Source organism: Cynocephalus volans, chromosome 15 (assembly GCF_027409185.1).
Source record: "Cynocephalus volans isolate mCynVol1 chromosome 15, mCynVol1.pri, whole genome shotgun sequence".
NCBI lineage: Eukaryota > Metazoa > Chordata > Mammalia > Dermoptera > Cynocephalidae > Cynocephalus > Cynocephalus volans.
This window is the reverse complement of record NC_084474.1, coordinates 78,160,655-78,175,278: the sequence shown is the minus strand read 5'-3', so window position 1 is coordinate 78,175,278 and position 14,624 is coordinate 78,160,655. Positions and strand designations below refer to the sequence as shown.

The 14,624-nt window shown below is 42.1% G+C and overlaps 2 protein-coding genes across 2 annotated transcripts; one reads left to right on the top strand and one right to left on the bottom strand.

The window, feature by feature from the left end:
• The first annotated feature begins 200 nt into the window (after positions 1-200).
• LOC134363718 (uncharacterized) lies at positions 201-3,964 on the top strand. The gene is made up of 3 exons (XM_063079273.1): positions 201-494; positions 1,221-1,394; positions 3,399-3,964. The coding sequence occupies exons 1-3, from the start codon at positions 201-203 to the stop codon at positions 3,669-3,671; spliced, it is 741 nt and encodes a 246-aa protein (XP_062935343.1). The 3' UTR covers positions 3,672-3,964.
• Positions 3,965-9,394: 5,430 nt separating this feature from the next.
• On the bottom strand, positions 9,395-14,188 carry TRMT12 (tRNA methyltransferase 12 homolog). The gene has a single exon (XM_063079600.1). The coding sequence runs from the start codon at positions 14,076-14,078 to the stop codon at positions 12,759-12,761; it is 1,320 nt and encodes a 439-aa protein (XP_062935670.1). The 5' UTR covers positions 14,079-14,188; the 3' UTR covers positions 9,395-12,758.
• Between the last annotated feature and the right edge of the window lie 436 nt (positions 14,189-14,624).

Below are 14,624 nucleotides of genomic sequence, written 5' to 3'. Positions count from 1 at the left end.
CACCCCCGCGCCCCCGTGGCCTTCGCGGTTTTGGCACCGCCCGGGGCCATACGTGCTCTGCGCCAGCCGCGCCCGGCGGCCTCAGGGCTGCAGGCCTTAGCGTGCGGCGTCTACTTAGGGAGCGTTTATGTGTTTTGTTAGAGCCCTTCAGCGTCCCCCAGTCGTAGTCTCCAGTTGCTTGGGAAGAGAAAAGCCAGAGTATGGCGTCCTCTAGGCCTCCCCGTTCCGGGGAAATGACCTGCGAGGCCGCCCGGCGTCGTGGCGGAGGCTTCGCTGCCTGCGTTTACGGAGCCGCCGCCGTCCGGGGCACGGGGCTAGGGGTGGTAGGCGCTGCCAGGAAAAACGTCCCTCATCGCTTTGCACATCACGTTTCCTACCTTCTACCCAGAGGGACAGAACTGAGACCCTTCACCGGCCACAGTTTACTAGGGTTAAGGGAGGCTGTGACTTCAGGGCAAGAACCCAGGCCGTTCTCATTTCTCTTCGTCTTTGGGGTAAGCACACCTGGACAGCCCCGTCCCTCCTCAGGGCACATGAGACAGTTATTTTCTTATGCGCTCTTGTCTGTCAATGTGATTGATACGGTCTGGCTGCCCTTATCTCTCTGTTCCTTCACCAGCAAATGAGAGTGTCATGTGGGAGCTTACATTATAGGCCCAGCTATCTTAGAAAAAGGAGGGCGAAAAAGGAAACAAGCCTGGCTCACGTGGGCTCCTGGTACATAGTACATTGTGTAATCCAGCTAACTTCAGGGCCCTATGCGGGTGGTTGTCCTCTGTCAGTTAGGATCCCCCAGAGGGGAGGAGGAGGATTGTGAGTCAAATTATCAAACCCCGGCGAAACCGCCTTCCCTGGGTGGAGGTGTGTGTGGTACAAAGATCGAACTCCCGCTAAAGTTCATATTGCAGTCTCTTGTTTTTAAACTTCTGCTGTTATCCCCCGCTAATGACTGCCATCTGTCTTTCTAGTGCTTATTATGCTAGGTACTGTGTTAAGAGTATTACATTTTATTTGAATTTTTGCATCAGCCTTATTTTGGTAAATATTACTATTCCTATTTTACAGAGGAAGAAACAGGCTTAGATAAGTTCCAAGATCACAACGGTAGTAGGTTAAGTTAGTGAGCGGCTAGTATATCCAAAGTCAAAATCAGGGTTTGAACCCAGGGCCACTTAAAGCTCAAAACGTCTGCCATCTTTGATTTCTTCTTTTCACCACAGTCGGTTCTGCAATCAAATTGTATCCATTCTGTCTTCACGGTTTCTTGTACCAGTCTCATTTCTGTTGTCACTGTCATCATCCTAACTCAAGATCTTACTGTAGTTTGCCTGGTTCGTTGCAATATCGTCATTACGATCCTTTCCTCATCTGGTCTGTTTGTTTACTACTGCCAGGTAAACTTTCCTAAACTGCACATCTGGGGAATAACCTTGTGGTTATGACAAAATTCCCAAAGGAATGCAAACTTGGTCAGGTGAGAGGACTATGAAAACAGAGTACTTCAAAGATGTAAATTAGCTACTCAGCCCATCTGTTTTGATTGCAATTTAAAGCAAAAAGAGAGGAGCCATTATGGGAAAAAGGGTCCGCAAAGACTAAGCTAAAACAGGAGTGAGTTAGAGAAGACAAGAGGTGAGTACCATTATATTATGATCATGCAAAATGGAGAATAAAATAGTCCATGGCCATTCCTCTAATTTTTATTTAAAAAGATAAATGTAGAATTAAAAGGGGTTTTTTAATGAACAAATGCTTCAGTCCTTGATTATTAATGTTTTAACTGTTTCTAATAATGTACAAATTTTATTAGTATAAGAGTTGCTAACTGAAATTAAATCCAATCTTGGACCAAGAACTTTCTGGAATGGTGCATTGTCATTCTTATCTTACATAGTTCTTCAAGCGAGTGTCTTTAAACTCTAGGCTTCACTGCTTTCCCCATCTATAGAACGAAAGTTTGAATAAGATCCTGGCAAGTGTATTAAAATACTGCTTTAAAACTAAATTTATATTAATGAGGTAATTTAAAGAATGCTTAGGAGTTTTTAAGATAAAAGATAATCTTTCGAAGAAAAGCTGCAATTCACTGAATCTAATCTTTGCTTGGTTTCTACATTGATTTGAATGTTGTACAACTTGGGTACATTTATATTGAGTCTTGTGGAGGATATTGACATTAATGAGATAAAAATAAAACACATGTATTTCACAGGGCCAAAGCCTATTAGCATAGAAGGACCAAAGTCCTGTAGTTTAGAAGGACCAAAGTCCTTAGTTTAGGCTGTAGGGTAGAGGACCAAAGTCCTTATTCTAGCCTGTGGTGTAGAAGGATCAAAGTCCTGAAGTTCAGGAGGACGAAAGTCCTTAGTTTAAGCCAAAGCCCAATTCTTTAGGAAAACACATAGAAATGCTAAGATTAGGAAAGACCAGAAAACTTTCACAGTACTAAAGCCTTTGATGTAGATCCTCCCAAGTGGCCATAATTGTGAGCTGAAGGAGGGACATTGGTAAAGAGTTATAGATATGATATGGGAACCTGACCACCTGCCTGTGCCACTTACTTGTTTAGAAGAAATAGAGGCCCTGCCTGTCCTCAATTCCAGAGAGATGGATTGACTTGGTGGGTCTAACAAAATCCAGTTCATCATGAGCAACTCTGGTTACATGGCCTCTTGGATGTCTCATGAGGTGCTCCGTTCCTACTGAAGCCCATTAGCATGCATGAGCTGTTTTTTGGGATATGTAGTTCTCTGCTGGAGGTGGCCTGGCCTTACTGTAGAACACTAGGGGGTCTACACTAGAACTTACCATAAATTTCCATGGCTTCTTTTCTTTTTTGTATTTTAAAGATGACCGGGAAGGGGATCTTAACCCTTGACTTGGTGTTGTCAGCATCATGCTCTCCCAAGTGAGCCAACTGGCCATCCCCATATAGGGATCCGAACCTGTGGCTTTGGTGTTATCAGCACCACATTCTCCCAAGTGAACCACGGGCCGGTCCCATGGCTTCTTTTCTTATCACACATATTCTATCACACCATAGAATCTCCTGGGTAGAATGGCCCATGCAAGAGGACTAATTACACTGCAGCCTAGACATGCTAGAGAGACTTTACATGCTCTGGATCCCACTGAAAACTGGCAGCCCTCTATGTTACCCGATTTATGAGTCAGAGCAGTATTTCCAACTTCGCTTCGGAATTCCCATAAAGAGGCCTAAGATTTTGGTGTGTTTCCTTGGTGTTGGAATAATTTTGGTGAAATGAGTGGGTGAGATGCAATAAGTTGTTCTTTACTGTGCAAGAGATATGTTGATGTATTAGTCCTTTTTGTGTTGCTCTAACAGAATACCTGCAAGTGGGTGATTTATAAAGAAAAATGACATTTATTGCTTACAGTTCCTGAGGCTGGGAAGTCCAAACCCATCTGGTGGTGGCAACAGTGACCCAGGGGCCTCACACTGCAAGATGGTGGAAGCAGAAAGAGAGCAAGACAGACTCTCCTCTTCTTTTAAAGCCCTCAGAACCACGCCTCTGACCACCATTTTTAATCCATGCACTAGAACATGGCCCCACGTTCCAATCACCTCTTCAAGGCTCCACCTTTCAATTACCATAATAGGATTTCCCACCCTCTTAACAGTCACAGTGGGGGCTGTTTCTAATACATAAAACTTGGACACAATTCAAGCTTCAGTGAGTTTGGGGGGGGACATAATTCAATCCACCACATTTGGCATTCAGGCAGACCATTTGGCCCTAAAAGTTTCAGTGATGGGTCTTATTCAGGATTATTTCCCATCCTCTGGTATAGAATATGCCAGCTACTGATTTATCTGACCCAGTTAGCACAATGTCATCAATGTGGTAGGCCAATGACAATTTTGTGGGATGTTCCTATGGTCTAGATCTCTTTAGACTATATTATGATAGAGGGTGGGAGAGTCATCATAACCTAGGGCAAGACTGTAAATACGTAGTGTTGTCTGTCCTGTATGAATGCAAACTGCTTCTGGTCCGTCATCCTCAGGACCCAGTTCCATATGTACTCTCATACCCTCATAGCTCCTGTCGGTACATATTGGCTAAGTCCTGCATGTCCTTTGGCATATAGGCCCATTTGAAATTGTTTAGAGTAGACACAGAATGAGAGGAAAGAGCTGCAGAACATCTGCTTCATCATTGTGCTGTTTTTTTTCATAAGTTTTGTTACCTTTGACTTTTGAAATTATGTATACATAAAGCTTTGATTAAAAAATAAAACTCAATTACTGAAAATAGAGAAACTAGGACAGTCTGTCTACTCTTCTATATCTATTTACCTACTTAATGTTTGTGTGTGTGTGTGTTATGCTGTACCAAAATTCAGTTTTGGCTTCATATTCATTTAATATTTTCTGTTTAGCTTTGACTCAACCTTGACTTTTAAAAATCCAGAGACAAGGGCCGGCCCGTAGCTCACTTGGGAGAGTGCGGTGCTGATAACACCAAGGCCATGGGTTCGGATCCTATATAGGGATGGCCGGTTAGCTCACTTGGGAGAGCATGGTGCTGACAACACCAAATCAAGGGTTAGGATCCCCTTACCGGTCATCTTTAAAAAAAAAAAAAAAAAATCCAGAGACAAATATCTGCTTAGACTATTTCTGGCCTTTCTGAAATTGTGTATGATCAATAATCCAGTAATCTTGCAGATTATTATGTTTAATCAGAAAAAAAATCATTGTATTTACTCTTAATATTTTAATATTTATAATACAGGGAAGCATTCTTTTTTTTTTTTTTTTTTAAAGATGACGGGTAAGGGGATCTCAACCCGTGGCCTTGGTGTTATCAGCACCGCACTCTCCCGAGTGAGCCACAGGCTGGCCCTATACAGAAGCATTCTAAACATAGTTCTGGCAAGAAATTCTTATGTACTTTATATGTTAAAATTTTGTGTCAACTGAAGTATATATGTATGAAGGTACGTCAAAAAGTTCATGGAAAAATACAATTAAAAGATAGTATGAATCTTTCCGTGAACTTTTTGAAGTACCCTCCTATAGAAATACTAGAATGAATTTATTCAGTATTGATTATGAAAGCTAGTAAATCTATGTACAAAACAATTATAAACTTCTAATTAGTTTTTTAAAAAAACAACTGGACAAAATACATGAAGCAGTGGCCCTCAGGCATTGCATGTAGGCAGTGAAGGACAGTTGTCCATGAGAGATGGAAAGCAAAGTGAGCCATATAATTGCCCCAACTTCCTGCATGGGCAGGAGGAACCCAGGTGTAGCCCAGCAGACTCCCTGAAGTGAGGAGATGGAACTGGGAGTCCTGGGCGGTCACGGAAGCTAGAGTTCACAAGGCAGAATACTAGGGAGGAGAGAGCTACACAGAGAGAGAACTCCAGACATCTGCTGACCATTCCACTAGAGTATTCAGTTAAGTAACGATCAGTACATGCATGAGAGGAAATTATCAAAGGCCAGAAAAAGAGCCAACAGAAAGGATTAGAGGAAACAATACTCAGAGCTCACACAGAGTAATGAATGATTCCTGTTCTCACCAGCAAGAGTGAAAAATCTCAATTCATAAGGCATCAGTTAGAGTTCTAAGAAAGGTCTTCCTTCGATAGTGGGAAAAAACAGTCTTTGACTAAATGCTCTGATACTGCCTAATAAAGCTTAAAAGCAAGACCCAAAAGGATCAAACTGTGTCCAAGTAACTTAACCACATTCCAGAACAATGCTGAGAATGTTTCTAGGGAGTTGAAAATAACTACAAGCTAAAATTCACAATGGCTGATATCCAATCAAAACTTACCAGGTATGCTAATTAACAGAGAAATACAACCCATAATGAAGAGAAAAATAAAACATTCTATCAAAACCAACCCAGAAATTACACAGATAATGGGATTAGTAGACAATGACAAAACTGTTATTTTAACTATATTCCATATTTCAAGAAACCAGAGGATTCTTAAGTAAGTGATGCTGAAAATTTTTTTTAAAGAAACCAGAGAAAAGATTGAAGGTGTTAGAGACAAAGAAGATATTTAAAAACCTGTGTCAAACTTCTATAGATGAAAACTCCAATGAGGTGAAAAATACATTGGATGGGATTAATGGCAGTTTAGACATTGCAGAAGAAGAGATTAGTGAACTTGAAGGCATAGCAACAGAAACTCTCTGAAAGGAAACAAACACACACACACACACACACACACACACACACACAACAATCAAAATGAATAGAGCATCAGCAGAGGGTAGGGCTACTTTAAGCAGCCAAATATACTTTTATGTGTAAAGTCTTTTTTTTTTTTTTTTTTAAAGATGACCAGTAAGGGGATCTTAACCCTTGACTTGGTGTTGTCAGCACCATGCTCACCCAGTGAGCGAACCGGCCATCCCTATATGGGATCCGAACCCATGGCCTTGGTGTTATCAGCACCACACTCTCCCGAATGAGCCACAGGCCGGCCCCTTATATGTAAAGTCTTGAAGGAAAAGGTTGGGAGCAAAAAATTATTTTAAGAAACAATGGCCAAAGATTTTCCAAACTTGATGAAAGCTATAAACCTAGGAATTCCAAGCACAAAAAACATGAAGAAAATTATATCAGTGCACAACATAATTGAATTCTCAGAATCAGTGATATAGTGATAAAGAAAATCTTAAAGGCACCAGAAGGGGAAAAAAAGACACACCAAGTACAGCGGAACAATGATAAAGATGACAGCACATTTTTCACTGGGATCAATGCAAGCTAGAGAACAGTGGAGCAAACATTTTTAAAGTATTGAAAAACTTGTCAAGCTAGCAACCTTAGCAAAAATGTCTTTCAAAAATGAGAAAATATTAGGGACAGCCCGTGGCTCACTTGGGAAAGTGTAGTTCTGATAACACCAAGGCCACAGGTTCGGATCCCTATATAGGGATGGCTGGTTAGCTCACTTGGGAGAGGGTGGTGCTGACCAAGTCAAGGGTTAAGATCCCCTTACCAGTCATCTTAAAAAAAAAAAAAGTTGTAGCTAATAAGACAAAAAGATAAAATGGTATAACCTTAAAAAATACAATCCAAAAGAAATGGGGTAGAGGGGAGGAGAGAAGGAATAGGGAACAAAGAACATATGAGGCAAACATAAACAACCCAATTTAAAAACAGAGGCTGCCAGACTGGATTTAAAAAAAAAAAAAAAAAAAAAAAGCAAGACCCAACTAAGTGCTCCATACAAGAAACACAATTTAAATATAAGACACAAAGGCATAAATATAAAAGGATGGAATAGATATACCATGCTAGCACTAATCCAAAAAAAGCTAGAGTGACTTAATATCAGGCAAATTAAATTTTGAGCAAAAGTATTACCAGGGGATAAAGAGGGTCATTTCATAATGATAAAGGGGTCAGTTCATCAAAAAGATATGACACTAATCACTAACCATATAGCTTCAAAATACATTAGGGAAAAACTGATAGAACTGCAAGGACAAGTAGAGAAATTCATAATTATAGTTAAGAGATTTCAATACCCCGCCCCCCAAGTAGAGGATCAGTAAGGGTACTGAAGACTTGAACAACATTATCTATCAACTTGACCTGATTAACATTTGTAAAACACTCTACCCAATAACAGCAGAATACCATAATAGACCATATTCTGGGATATAAAACAAATGTAACAGGATGAAAGACATACAAAGTATGTTCTCTGACCACGATGGAACTAAAAAGAGCAAATGAAGTCCAAAGTAAGCAGAAAAAATATCAGAGCAGATATCAAAAGAAAAAATAGAAATACAATAGAAGAAATCAGTAAAACGTATTAGCTAGTTCTTTGAGAAGATCAGTGAGTCTGATAAACCTGTCGCCAGGTTAATCAGGAAAAGGGGGAGGGGCAAAAATTATTAATGTCAGTAATGACAGCGCTGATAACACAACAGATTCTACAGTTATGAAAAGAGAACATTATGAACCACTTTATATCAATATATTTCAGAAATCAGATGAAACAGATAAATTCCTTGAAAGACACAACTACCAAAGCTCATTCAAGAACTAGATACCCTGAATAATCTTTTATCTTTTTTAAAAATTGAATTAGTAATTACAAATTTTCCCACAAAGAAAAATCCTGGCCCAGATGGCTTCACTGGGAATTCAATCAAACATTAAGAAGTAACAACAATTCTATATAACCTTTTCCAGAAAATGGAAGAAGGTATACATCCCACTGAGTCAGCTCATGCTAAGAGCCAGCATTTCTCCCGTGAACGTAAACATAAAATTTCTTTTTTTTTTTTTTTGTGACCGGTAAGGGGATCGCAACCCTTGGTGTGATGTCGCCCATAGCACGCTCAGCCAGTGAGTGCATCGGCCATCCCTATATAGGATCCGAACCCGTTGCGGGAGCGCCGCTGCGCTCCCAAGCGCTGCACTCTCCGGAGTGCGCCACGGGCCGGCCCAACATAAAATTTCTTGACTATGAACCACGTGTACCTGGCTAAATCCTTGTAACGGTTCCATGTCACCACTGTTTGAAATGAGGGTGGATAGATTAGGGGAAAAGAATGTTAGGGGGTTTTGTATGTGTTGAGAATATATTTTGGAATGTTTTAGAACACTAGCATTTTGGCAAAATGTGAATTTATAAAACCCCACTTATTTAACCATGTCACATTTTTGCTTGGACCCTTCAATGATCTCCCATTGCCATTGCAATAATGTTCATAATATAGCCTACATTGCCCCCTGCACGGTCTGACCACCACTTAACTCTGCAGCCTGATTAACACTCCTTCACCCCCTACTCTTTCTCCTCCATCGACGCTGGCTTTGTTTTAGCCCCTCAAACTCCTCCGCAGCGCACTTGCATACACACTGTCCTCACAGCCTGGAAACCTGTCCTGATTTGGCCACTTATCCTTCAGCTCTCCGCTCAGTATTCATGTTCTTGGAAAAGCCTTCCCTGACCTTCCTGACAAGGTCAACCCGTCATGGGTTCCTATTGCACCAAGAACCTCTACTCCCAGCATTTACTAGAATGTGAGTTGTCATATGAAACATTATACTTGTTATATTTAAATGTTATATGAAATGTGACTATTTGACTAATGCCTATCCCCCTCAGTTGTTATGTGAAATGTGATTGATTAATCCATATCCCCCTCATTAGAGTATAAGGTCCACGGAGTCTGGGATTGGGATTGGGTCCGGTTTTGTTTGCTATTTTATTCCCAGTGCTTACCACAGTGTCTGGCACATTCCTGGCACACAAAAGCATTTGGAAAGGGAGAAAAGAAGAGAGCGAAGGGAAAAGAGAGGGAAAAGAATACAGACAGACCTTGGAGTCATGGATAAAGCAGTTCGGAACTGAGAGAGGTTTTATTTCCATAGCATCTTCACTAGATAGCAGCATTAACAATAGTGGACACAACTGAAAAAGTACGTTGATTTTCAAAATGCCCTGTTTTTGGTCGTGAGATCTCTGAGCATTCCCACTCTGCTACTGTTTCTATTTATTCACTTCTATCATATATGTCTTACTAATCTGGCTAACCCACTATTTAGAATATCAGGTAGAAATATTTCTTTCCTGTAAGTCAAAAAAAAAAAAAAAAAATCCGCACAATAACGTAAGCAGGTTTGTGAGTGGTGGGGATGGTGGAGTTTTACGGGTTTTGTGTTTTTAATGTGACAGGAAGTTCAGAGATAGGCATTTCAGGACTGGTGTAGCTGATTAAAGATCTCCATAAGAAACCAGAGTCCTACAACCCTGCTCTGCCAGTCTTAGCATGCCTGGAAGAAATGTCTGCTGCATCTCCAGGGTAAGAGACCCAAAGCCCTACCTGGGGACCTCTGCCTACATCTCCTTGCCGGAACTGGTTCACATAGCCATTAAAGCTGAAAGGGAGGCTGGGAAATTGAGTACATTTGACACCTTCCCTTATTTAACAAAAAGGGGGATTGGGATGGGTACTGAGAGTCAAGCTCAGTATCTCCCACGGTGAGCGAATCCACTTTGGGCCCCAGTGAAAATGCTCCTGGGAAGGACACAATGGTAATTATAAAGTAAGACCCAAGAGAAAGTTTCAATGAGAAACAAATAGCTTAACTTGGAGAAGAGGCTACGGAGCCTTCACCTCCTCTGCCTTTACCTGGCAAATCCCTATTCACATTTGAAATTCAGCTCAGGCTTTCCTTCCTGCAAGAAGCTTTTCCAAGTTCTTACCTTGTGTTTAAAAATACCTTTACTGAAATATAATTTACACACAGTACTATAAAATTCATCCTTTGAAAGTATACAATTAAGTGGTTTATAGTATATTCCAGAGTTGTGCAATCATCACCACTGCCTAATTTCAGAATTTTCATTTCTCCCAAAAGAAACAGTACCCATTAGCAGTCACACCCAGTACCCATTAGTAGTCACTTCCCATTCTCTACTCCCCCCAGACCCTGGCAACCTACTTTCTGTTTCTATGGATTGGCCTATTCTGGCCATTTAATATAAATGGGATCATGCAATCTGTGGCCTTTTGCAACTGGCTTCTTTTACTTAGCATACTGTTTTCAAGGTTCATCCATGTTGTAGCATGTATCAGTACTTCAATCCTTTTTACAGATTCCATTGTATGGATATATCATTTTGTTTGTCCAGTCACCAGTTGATGGACGTGTGGGCTGTTTCCACTCTTTGGCTATTATGAATAATGCTGCTATAAATATTCATGTACAAGTTTTTGTATAGACATATTTGCATTTCTCTTGGGTATACACCTAGTAGAACTGCTGGGTCATATGATAACTCTACATACAGCATTCTGAGGAACTGTCAGACAGCCTTCCAAAGTGAGGTTTTCTATCATTTTAAACATATAATTAGCTGTAATCATCTTAAATAATAGTTTATTTTGAAAAGGACTCTTTATTGCTTGCACAATATGAAGTGGCTGCATCCTGAGGCTGTTCAAAATGACATATAATTGGCCTCTTCCCACATGTGTGCTCGGGGTGGGAGAAATGAATTTAAAATCTTTTCTATTTGTTTCTCATCATTTTTAACTTCTATGTTTATTTCAAATATACACATTGAACTCATATATTAGTGCATAATTCTTTAAAATTATGGAGTTAATGAATAGAGCAATTCAAGGTTGAGGTAGTTTAAAAATATTATTGCTGTTTTTTAATTACAACATCTCCATCAAAGGGTGCATTAATTGGCAACTAATATTGAAAACTTGCATGGGAAACCTTTAGAGTTTATACAAATTCCTGGACTTAAGTGACAAGGACTCTGTGATCCTCCTGAACCCTTCAGTCTTTTTTCCTTGGTTCCATAAGATGCCTCTTCCTGACCAGACCAATCCAGCAAATCCTCAGAGAAACTGTACCATAAATTAATGTACTCACATAGAGAAAAGGCTTAAGGGACCCTTATTTTCTTCCATTCACACATGACTCCTGCTCATTCTTTAACATTCTGCTTAGGCATCTCTGCTCCCTCCTTCCCAGTCACCCAACCACCCTAACCCAGATCCCCAAATATGGGTGGCTGCCTCTCCTATATGTGCCGGAAAAATCCCTGTTTATTTCTATCTCAGCACTTAGTACACAGCATTGACATTGCTTCCTCTCTATCCATGTCACCAGATAGTGATCCCATCATGGGCAGGACTCAGCTTTATTCATCTCTATGTCAGTGGCCCTGAGCACAGTGCTTGACGGAGAGTGTAAACAGTGTATCCTAACCAACCAGTGAATGGCTTTTCAAAATAAGCACATTCTACTTCGAGTGAACCAGATTTATCCCTCACAGCTAAACTGGGAAATGGTAGCTCACTGTATACAAAGAATGACTGATTGCCTGAATGAAGTATTGACTATATGCCAGTCACTGTCATGACAGGTTAACATATGTGAACTCATTTAAACCTAACAACTACCCTACAGGGTATGTACAATAATCAACCCCAATGTACCGATGAGAAAACTAAATTGTGAGAGATTCATGACTTGCCATACAGACGGTAGAGGAGTCAGGAGTTGAATGAGTGGAACCTAAATTCTATGAAGGCAGAGCCCATGTCTTTCACCACTGCACAGTCAAGGTGTATATGCATATATATAGATACAGCAGGAGTTCAACAACTGTTGGTTGAATGAATTCACCTGGCTACACCTGATATCAGCTGCCTATCCACAACTTATGGCAAGGAGGCAACTCTTTCAGACCCCAGACCTGGCTCTCTGATTCATCTTTCCCACTGTTTTCCTCCACATTCCTCCACATACTGGCTCAAGCCCCAGACTGGCATTTTTAGCATTTTAGTTTGAAGAGAGCAACCCATGGGCACACACATGAAAAGCAACCCAATATGGAAAAGAGGAGATGAGTAAGGTAAACACAGAAAAGTCACTCTGTGAGATGGGACTGGAATCAAGCATCCTGATTTCTGTGGTGGAATCACATGATAGCTAACATTTCCCTGGGGCTTACTGTGTACAATTCCAAATTCATGATTGCACAGATGATCCTTATTTCAATGAGCCATGCGGCTTCTCCCAGATATGTAGCTCATTCTTAATGTGATCAAAGAAAGACAAATGAAATGATATGGATTGGGCTAGAGGCTGCGCTGAGGGCCACAAAATATTAAAATAGATTGCCAATAGAAAAAAGGGGTAAGAACCCCACCTGAGCTGATGCATTAAAGGCCTCTTAAATGTGGATTCCTTGTGTCCCAGGATCCACCTCCTCTAGTCAACTAGAGGACAGGGGCGGCATTCCAGATCCAGGACTACGTGATCCACATGGGGAGCATAGGATTTCACTGATTGAATGTGCAGTATTTGTGTTTTCCATGGTTTTCCATGCACCTGCTGAAGAAGAGTGGCAATTCGAGTTTCTGCAGATTCTGCCCACCTTTGCCACTCTGGCTTGGTGGCTGGTGATAGCATTTTTCTCCTAGAATCCCTGGTACCTCCATTTTTCCATTGGTTGGTGCTAGTTTGCTGAGGATAAGGCCAATGCTCTTTGTCCACTTCACTGCTTCCAGGAGGCTGAAGATTCTCCCCTGGGAAAGATTCCACATTTTGGTGGATATGCAAAGTGCCCCCAGCATCCTGTCGAAGCACTTGGCAGGCAATTGGCCAGCCTTCTTCAGAGCTGGGAATCAGCCCCAGGTTTACCCTATCTGCAATGTTTGAGAGCTTCAGTTTCCTGTTATCTCCAAAGTGTACTTGGCACCGATCTGCTACTCCATTGATCTCAAGGTTATTTCTCAGAGCAACTACAGCATGGGGGTTCCACTCACAGGCATGGACGAAGGCAGCACCAGCATGAACTAGGAAGGGCAAAGTAAAGTAACCAATCCCTGCATAGAGATCCACCAGCACCTCTCCAGCACAGGACAGCGATGCCACTCGCAGCTTCTCACTGATGTTTCCAAAGGAGAACATGCACTGTGTCACGTCAAACTTATATCTGATACCATTATCCACATGCTCTACCCAACCATGGTTGCCCAGCAGCAGAGTCACTGTTGGAGTTCGAGTGCCATCCGGTGATACCCTCCCTCGTTTTGCCAAACGTTGGACACCAAGTGCCGAGGCAACGGTCTCCCAGAGTTCTGGTTCCAAATTTTTCCATTGCTTGGCTTGGAAACAGTCTTCACTCAGCAACAGGAGGTTACCGTGCCGTTGCCAAGATCGGGGCAAATCAGCCTCCAACTCGGCTGACCACGTGACTCCCCGACCCTTAGCCCAGCGACTCACCGCAAGACACAACCTCTGGGCAGGTGAGCAGCGCTGGGCCTTCTTCGAAGGAACAGGATCCGGAAGCTGCATCAGCATACAGGTGCTGCCTGGGGCCACGCGATTCCTCAGCTCCTGCAGGTGCTGCTCGGGGACGGTCTCTCCCAGCACCGGGAGCGCCACGGCGCCGTCCGGCATCTTCACCGCACGGTGCTGTCTGTCCAAGAGTGTCTGCTTCTCGAGGTAGTCCCTGTATCGCTGGGCAAACTGAGGCTCGGTCACAACTGCGACAACAGCCACGCACTTCCCACATTCTCTCTCCATGTTGCTTGAGCCCACATACTCTCCGATTCCCTGCGAAACTCGCCGTCTCCAGAGTCTGTCCACCAACCGTTTACCTGCACCGCCAGTTATGAACAGACGCACGCGCGCCGCTGTGGCCGGACCGGAAGTGACGTCAAACAAACAGGCCGGAACTAAGTATCGATGCGATTCTTGGCTAATGGTGCTGCCGTTACCGGGGTGAAGCTGCTGCCTCCATCTTTCTTGTGGTCTTCCATCACTTTCTTCAGCCTGGGATGAAATTAATAACGAGGAATTCCTTGGGCTCTAAGACTTCAAATTAGTCATATCCTTCAGCACCCTCCTGCACTTTCCTTAATGCTGCTCATGAATCCAAGGAAAGAAGTGAACTTGAAATGATGGATTGAATTTGGAGAAAGGCTTTCCATAGCCTAATGGTGCTCCTTGGTCAGCATCAGCAGCCACCTTATTTGCTGAAAGTGGAGTCAGATAGAGCTTCCTTATTCGCTTTTCTGGCAAAAAGAGTCATCACCGTTTCACTGTCTTGTGGTCCAAGAAACAAGAAAG

What these genes read in the sequence shown, in the direction of transcription:
- LOC134363718 (XM_063079273.1), top strand. Translation starts at nt 201, where the DNA reads ATGGCGTCCTCTAGGCCTCCCCGTTCCGGGGAAATGACCTGCGAGGCC. An exon ending in CATTTCTCTTCGTCTTTGGG is followed by an intron (nt 495 to 1,220) that starts GTAAGCACACCT and finishes TTTTCACCACAG; the next exon opens with TCGGTTCTGCAATCAAATTG. An exon ending in TGTTTGTTTACTACTGCCAG is followed by an intron (nt 1,395 to 3,398) that starts GTAAACTTTCCT and finishes TATTGCTTACAG; the next exon opens with TTCCTGAGGCTGGGAAGTCC.
- TRMT12 (XM_063079600.1), bottom strand. Translation starts at nt 14,078, where the DNA reads ATGGAGAGAGAATGTGGGAAGTGCGTGGCTGTTGTCGCAGTTGTGACC.